Below are 8,307 nucleotides of genomic sequence, written 5' to 3'. Positions count from 1 at the left end.
TGTCAATCACATTCAATGACCCTGCGTGCCGGGGGGGGGTGGGGCCGAGTGATACAGTGAGTGGCTATAGCCGCCAGCTGTATCACAGGAGCGCGCCCACAAGAACTCCTCACCATGCAAGCTTGCATGAAGGTGATGAGTTCTTGCGAGGGGGAGCCGAGACATCCGCCGAGGGACCCCAGAAGACCAGGTTCGGGGCCTGAACTCTGTGCAAAACGAGCTGCACAGTGGAGGCAAGTATAAAAAGGTTTGTTATGTAAAAAAAAAAAAAAATTACTGTATTTATCGGCGTATACCGCGCACTTTTTTGCCCTGAAAATCAGGGCAAAATCGTGGGTGTGCGGTATACGCCGATACCCGCACCGAGTTTGAATACTGCGCCGACATATACCGAGCGCAGTGCACTCAGGTATAGTCGGGCAGTCCCGGCTCCTTCCGCGCTCACGTCCTGGACGTACAGGACGTCAGCGCGAGAGTTGCCGAGCATTGCCGACAATACACGAGTGTACTGCGCTCTGTATATGTCGGCGCAGTATTCAAACTCGGCGCGGGGAGGACGCAAGGACACCGCAGAAGGACGCCGGACGGGACGAAGAGGACACCCGAAGCCGCAGACGGACGCCGGACCTGACGAAGAGGACACCCGAAGCCGCAGACGGACGCCGGACCCGACGTGGCCGCCGCGCAAGACACCAAAACTGTAAGTACAAAAAAAACTTTTTTTCCACAGGATTCGGGGCAACTTTAGGGGTGCGCGGTATACGCGATAAATACCGCGATAAATACGGTACCTTTACATACCCTTTAACCAATTTCTGTTCAGCACTATATTCGATTTATTTATATACAGCGTTGATCCACCTAAAACTGCTGAAGCACTTCTGCCCCTGTGTAGTCCAAGCAAAGAAAAAAATCCAAAACAAGGAAAGCGTCTGTCTAAATGGCAACAGCAAGCCTAAAGAAGAGGAAATCAGGTGCAGAGATCACACCTCAACCTAAGTAAAATAATAATTTTGGGTGGACAAAGACCTTCCAATGAAAAACACACTTGCTATGAATGCTGGATAAACAAAGTCTAGAACAGAAGAATCCTTTATGTCCTGGGAAGGATTTATGAAAATGTCTCATCCTTACATATAAAGCCCACTTCACTCAGAAGCTTCAATGGGACTTGCTGAAGCTGAACCTCCCAGCTTTGGAATCCATGGATTAGGAATATGGAGTTCTTTAATCAAAGAGCACACTGGGTTAAGCTTTTAACTTTGTTCATGTTGTGATCAATGGCATTGCTGAGAAACTGCACCCAACTGGTTTCACTGTCAGGACATACATGGCTTGACCTATAAGCAAAAAGACATAAGACACAATAACAACATTTATTCTTGGGATTTAAAACAATAGTTTGCTTTACTTTGTAGAACACAAGATATTATAACAAATTAAAAACAAAAAAAAACACACACACACACACACACACACACACACACACACACACACACACACACACACACTTGATTTTTGCCCCTGAGCAGCGATGCTCCTCCCAGAGTCATACAATCAAGCATAAAGGTTACAGGGCCAATATTACTGTGGCGCTGTCATCGATCGTGTGTTCCCTTATATAGGGAATCACAATCGATGACATTACACCTACAGCCACACCCCTCTACAGTTAGAAACACAAATGAGGTCACACATAACCCCATCAGCGCCCCCTTGTGGTTAACTCCCAAACTGCCATTGTCATTTTCACAGTAAACAATGCATTTTTTTGCTGTGAAAATTACAATGGTCCCAAAAATGTGACAAAATTGTCCGAAGTGTCCGCCATAATGTCACAGTCACAAAAAAGAAAAGAAAAAAAACGCTGATCGCCGCCATTAGTAGTAAAAAAAAAAAAAAATTAATAAAAATGCAATAAAACTATCCCCTATTTTGCAAACGCTATAAATTTTGCGCAAACCAATCGATAAACACTTATTGTGATTTTTTTTACCAAAAATATGTAGAAGAATACGTATCGGCCTAAACTGAGGAAAAAAAATGTTTTTTTTTATATATATTTTTGGGGGATATTTATTATAGCAAAAAATATTGCATTTTTTTTCAAAATTGTCGCTCTATTTTTGTTTATACCGCAAAAAATAAAAACCGCAGAGGTGATCAAATACCACCAAAAGAAAGCTCTATTTGTGGGGAAAAAAGGACACCAATTTTGTTTGGGAGCCACGTCGCACGACCACGCAATTGTCAGTTAAAGCGATGCAGTGCCGAATCGCAAAAAGGGGCCTGGTCCTTTAGCTGCATTTTTTTTGGGGTCTTAAGTGGTTAAAGTGATTGTAAAGTCTTGTTTTGTTTTTTTTATAAAAATAACAAATATGTTATACTTACCTGCCCTGTACAGTGGATTTGCACAGATCAGCCAACATCGCCCTTTTCTCGGGTCCCTATTCGGTGCTCTTGGCTACTCCCTCCCTGTCGAGTGCCCCCACAGCAAGCAGCTTGCCATGGGGGCACCCGAGCCAAGTCACAGCTCCCTATGTCCATTTAAACATGGAGCCGTGGTCCAGCCACGCCCCCTCTCTCTCCTGATTGGCCAACTGACTTTGATTGACAGCAGCGGGAGCCAATAGTGCCACTGCTGTGTCTCAGCCAATCAGGAGGGAGAGTCTCGAACAGCTGAGACACTCGTGGACATCCCTGGACAGAGAGGGGGGCTGCTGCACACAGAAGGCTTTATATCTTAATGTAAAGATTAAGATAAAAAGCCTTCTGACTTTACAACCCCTTTAAGCTTTAACAAAAAAATAAAAAAACCTGGAAGCCGATTGGTTTCAATGCAGAGCGGCACCCGATTTTGCACTCTCCAGTTTTATTAAATTAAACCTATTGGGGTTGATGACTAAAATTGGAGAGTGCAAAATCTGGTGCAATTAATATTTGAGCTGCTTTGTAGTGACTATCTAGTATTCTGTTACTTGCATGTTCCACCATTATGGAGGGAATCATACAATGATAGAGATCTATATTTTTCCCCCATCTTTCAGTATAGTCTTGCATTTTTCACTCCTGATGATTGTGTGGAAGTGCTGAATATAAAGGAATTACCTTCGTACCTCCTGATGATTGGCTTCAGGCCATGAAACGTGTAGAGTCTCCAATAAAGGGTGTGAAGACAAGCCCGTTTTTATGATGAATTTTAAATTCCCATATGATGTATATTGGATGCATGTTGCTTCCTTGTATTCAATCTATTAATTATGACTATTGTGATTTATACTCCCAACAATCATGTTTCCCCGTATCAAATACTTCATGATCATTAATTGATATGTTAATTAGTTATTTAATAAAAATGATGCGATTATTTATATTATGATTACTACCATTATCACCATCAATATGGATTAGTTCACTATGTGTCTATCAATCATGCATATTTTACGTGATTGAGACACTTTATTGAATCATATAGAGTATATCATGAATTTTATTACTGTTTATACATTATCCCTCGTACAGACATGCCCCATGTAAAGTGCCACCAAACTAATTTCCATGTAAATCCAATAAGCTTTCAGTTAAAAAAAAAAAAAAAAAAAAAAGCTTAGATGAACAAGCCGAATTAGAAGCCATTTTTAGCGGCGCTTTACCGCCAATTTTGCGGTGCTGTTCGGCCACTAGCGGGCGGTTTTACCCCCCCACTAGTGGCCAAGAAAGGGTTAAAAGCCACCGCAAAGGCGCTTTGCTGGTGGTATAGCCACGGTGCACCATTGATTTCGATGGGCAGGAGCGGTGGAGGAGCGGTATATTGCTCCAAAGATGCGGCTAGCAGGACTCTTTACTGTCCTGCTAGTGCACCGCTACAGTGCGAAAGCCCTCGGGGCTTTCACACTGGAGACATAGCAGCGGCTGTTTCAGGTCGGTTTGCAGGCGCTATTTTTAGCGCAACAGCGCCTGCAAAACAACCCAGTGTGAAAGGGGTCTTAGCAAAGAGAAGATATTAGCACAGCTGTGGGGACAGGACTTAGCTGGATAGGCACCTCATCAGCAGTTTAAGGTTTCTGTACAGCTGTGGAGACTTATAACTAGATTCAGATACAGTTACGCCGGCGTATCAGTAGATACGCCGTCGTAACTCTGAATCTACGTCGTCGTAAATTTAAGCGTATTCTAGAAACCAGATACGCTTAAATTAGGCTAAGATACGAGCGGCGTAAGTCTCCTACGCCGTCGTATCTTAGGGTGCATATTTACGCTGGCCGCTAGGTGGCGCTTCCGTTGAGTTCGGCGTAGAATGTGCAAATGACTAGATACGCCGACTCAGAAACGTACGTGCGCCCGGCCATTTTTTTACGTCGTTTACGTAAGGCTTTTTCCGGCGTAAAGTTAGTCGAACAAATAGCTGGCCTAGCCAATGTTAAGTATGGCCGTCGTTCACGCGTCGAAATTTGAAAATTCACGTCGAAACCAATACGTCCTTGCGGCGTACTTTGGAGCAATGCACACTGGGATGCTGGCATGCGCCGTTCGTTAAAAACGTCAATCACGTCGGGTCACTAGTTATTAACATAAAACACGCCCCCCCGTTCCCCCCCTGAGGCCAGCTCATTTACGCTACGCCGTCGTAACTTAGGAGGCAAGTGCTTTGTGAATACAGCACTTGCCTCTCTGACTTACGGTGGCGTAGCATATATGCGATACGCTACGCCGGCTCACAGTTATGCCTGTCTCTCTGAATCCAGCTAATAGCTTTCTGCACAACTGACAGGGAAGGACAGGGCTTAGGCATAAAATGCTTGCTGGAAAAGTCTCTGCTGGAAACATATTTTTTTACATTATTAAGAATTACAGCGTGCATCTAATTTCCTTGAAATTAATATTCATCCAGTACTCAATACCTTTGATTTTTTTATATTCTTTGCTAACCTCCTATAAGTAAAAATATCTGTTGTATCGTAGGAGGAGATCAGCTTTACTTGGTTTAGACTAGCTCACCTGGCTCAAATGCACTTTTTAGGACATGCATTGTGGGAACACAACCAAAGTTTAGGTCCACATCAGAAAAATACTTGGCCATTAGGGAGGCAGCATAGGTGGATATGGAAAGGTAAATTGTGCATATCTGATTACGACAACATGTGCCAAGGGAATCCGATTCTGGGTCAGGCATCTTGGCAGAGACTTGAGGACACCAAGATCAAAGCCAACATTCGCTTTCCTGAAGATCCTGTTCATATCGGCACCCAGCTGAACTGCCCCCATGTCTTTAGGACTTCATCTGAATACTTTTTTTTCTTTTTACACTTTGGAATCCTCTTCCCTGCCCCCATTTTTCTGAAAAATGTAGGTCCCATTAAAGACAGAGTATAGTAGCTAGATTCAAGTAGATCGCTGCATCTTTGCGGCGGCGTAGCGTATCGTATTTACACTACACCGCCGTAAGTTAGCTAGGCAAGTACTGTATTCACAAAGTACGTGCCTGCTAAGTTACGGCGGCATAGCGTGAATAGGCCGGCGTAAGCGCGCCAAATTCAAATGAGGATGTGGGGGCGTGTTTTATGTAGATTAACTGTGACCCGTCGTTTTTTACGAACGGCGCATGCGCCGTACGTGTACATTTCCCAGTGTGCATTGCGGCAAAGTACGCCGCAAGGACGTATTGGTTTAGACGTGGACGTAAATTACGTCCAGCCCTATTCACGGACGACTTACGCAAACAACGTTAAATTTTCACATTTTGACGTGGGAACGACAGCCATACTTCACATTGGCTACGCCACCTAGGGGGCATGTTTATCTTTAGGCGGCGTATCTCTTACGGAAACGGCATAACTTTACTGCGACGGGCGGACGTACGTTTGTGAATCGGCGTATCTATGCATTTACATATTCTACGCCGAACTCAACGGAAGCGCCACCTTGCGGCCAGCCTAAATATTGCACCCTAAGATGCGACGGCGCAAGCCGTCGTATCTTAGATAGGTTGAAGTTAATCTCAGTTTGAGAATACACTTAAAACTTAGGACGGTGCAGATTCCGAGTTACGTCGGCGTATCTACTGATACGCCGGCCTAACTCTTTCTGAATCCACCTATATGTGTGTAGTCAACAATGAAAAATCCACAAACCTTACGATCTCCAGCACTTTCTTCAGCACAGAGGACAACTTTGCAGCCTATAACATAGTATAGAAATAAGTTAAGATAATCAAATAGGTGATTTAAACCAAAAGGTACTTTACCTACACTGAAAAAACAATACTGGAAGAGGCAAAAAAAGCTTGTCGACAAACAGAACAGATCGAGGAAGCAGAGAATGTCTGACAAAGATACTGTTGAAGGGTACATAGCGGGAAAGGGATATGTTTAAAAAAAATAAAAAGGCCTATAATGCAGAATGGAATATATACAAACATCTCCACAAGTAAGAACTTTACATATAAATATAGGATCACAGACAGAAGCGTGAACAAATCGATAAGCCAAACTCCAGCCAAAGTTTGTTTTTAGGTTCAGGAAACGGCTGAAAGCTTAGTCAGGATTTTAAATGATCTCTGTGTCCATGTTGGAGAGATTTCCCCTCAATTCTTGTTCTGTCAGACATCTGTAAGGAAGTGAGGGAAGAGCTCAATGTTTTTGTATTGTCCCCTGTGCCCCTGCTGGGGGAATTTCCCCTCAATTCCTGTTCTGTGAAACACCCATCAATTAGATAGGAACAGTTTAGAAAACTCACCAGCATGACAAAAAAAAAAGAAAAAAAAAAAGAAAAGAAAAAGTAGAAAAAAAAAAAAAAACACACCACACACACACACACACACCCCAGAAGTTCTAATCCCTTCAAGCAGTTACGCTGGCGTATCTATCGATACGCCGCGTAACTTCTAGGTTGCTCCGGCGTATCTTTGTTTTGTATCCACAAAACAAGATACGCCTGAAGCTGGGCTAGATCCGACTGGCGTACGTCTTAGTCTTGGGTGGAGCTCTGTGTTTATACACAGAGCTCCACGTATCTGCTGTGTTACCGATGATCACGTGTACCCGGCGGACATCGCGGCCGCGAGGTACACGCATCGGCTCCCCAGCGATGCGCCGGGACAGTGTTTACCCGCTGCGCGCCCCCCAGAGGCGTGCACGGTTAATGCACTTGAAATGACGTCCAAAGACATCCAGTTGGCACCTGAGAGCTGCGCTGTTGACGTCTTTTGTCAATAGCGCGGGTCTCAAGTGGTTAAGAACTCTTCCCCCACTCCTGGTAAAGAAATGGCACTTTTGTGAGCAGGGGGGGAACCCACTCCCACTTCACCTAGGTAATCGGAAGCAGATGTTCTTCCCCAGCAACCCCCCCCCCCCCACTGCCTTCTGGGACATGTGACAGATCCCAGAAGACTAAGGGACAGGTGAATGGCTGTTTACTAAAAGTCAGCAGCTACAGTTTATGTAGAAGCTAACTTAAGACTGGAGCTCCTCTTTAAAGAACACATATCCCACCAACAGTTTCCAAGAAATGAACGCAATGGTTGGCATCAACAAACAGTTGTAATGTCAGTTTTAGATGGACTGGCCATTTAAGAACAATACGCAAGTATGGCTTATTATTAGCAGACAGTCATGTTATGAACTGAAGCAATGTTGAGACCAATGCATTTCAACACATATGAAATCAGGAGGAAGATACGTACATTAAAGCGAACAGCTACATGGTTCATAGGAGGGTACATACTTAGCGCCAATTCATCCACACTGTTAAAAAAAAAAAAAAATGTATACATCAACAAAAACTATATCAGACAATTATATACGTTTTTAAAATAGACCTGAAATTAAAAAGAGAAAAGAGAAGATCTGCTAATTTATAGGAAACAACTGGAAATGTTAATTTTGCCCAAGTCAAATCAATTCCAACAGCTCATAGCTGCATGGCATGACATACAAAGGATATACCGTTTTAGTCTGATGGGATTGTGTGCTTACCTGGGGGTACCAAACCTTTTCTAAATTTCTTAGGGCAGCCACAGGCCTCGCATGTTAACTTACACATTAAGGTCAATAAGTCTAAGCCAGTGGGGTTAATGTGGGAGCAGTGTGTGATTTCCACTGAATATGTATCATTTTTTTTAGCATAGTAAAACAATGGATCAAGAAGTTTTGTGCAATTGGCTTTTCAGCATCTTAGCGGTTCATCTGTAGCCTGAGATCATTTATGGAGCTGTGCCTCTTGCTGCTAGACTCTCCGGATATGGAGTGACATCTAGTGATGTTACTACTATGCTACTCAATGACCCGTAGTGCATTTATCTCTCTGCTT

General features: G+C 43.6%; 1 protein-coding gene across 1 annotated transcript in view; it reads right to left on the bottom strand.

The window, feature by feature from the left end:
- Positions 1–812: 812 nt before the first annotated feature.
- Positions 813–8,307, bottom strand: part of CCNDBP1 (cyclin D1 binding protein 1) — a 31,474-nt gene continuing 23,979 nt past the window's right edge. Inside the window, exons 9-11 of the mRNA XM_040330274.1 lie at positions 7,682–7,742; positions 6,132–6,178; positions 813–1,340 (exon numbers count right to left, since the gene is read on the bottom strand). Of these exons, the coding sequence (XP_040186208.1) occupies positions 1,232–1,340; positions 6,132–6,178; positions 7,682–7,742 (217 nt within the window). The 3' untranslated portion in view covers positions 813–1,231. The remainder of the gene's footprint in view (positions 1,341–6,131; positions 6,179–7,681; positions 7,743–8,307) is intronic.

This window comes from Rana temporaria, chromosome 12, assembly GCF_905171775.1.
Source record: "Rana temporaria chromosome 12, aRanTem1.1, whole genome shotgun sequence".
In the NCBI taxonomy this organism is placed as follows: domain Eukaryota; kingdom Metazoa; phylum Chordata; class Amphibia; order Anura; family Ranidae; genus Rana; species Rana temporaria.
The sequence above is the reverse complement of the archived record's forward strand: the minus strand, read 5'-3'. Positions and strand labels throughout refer to the sequence as shown.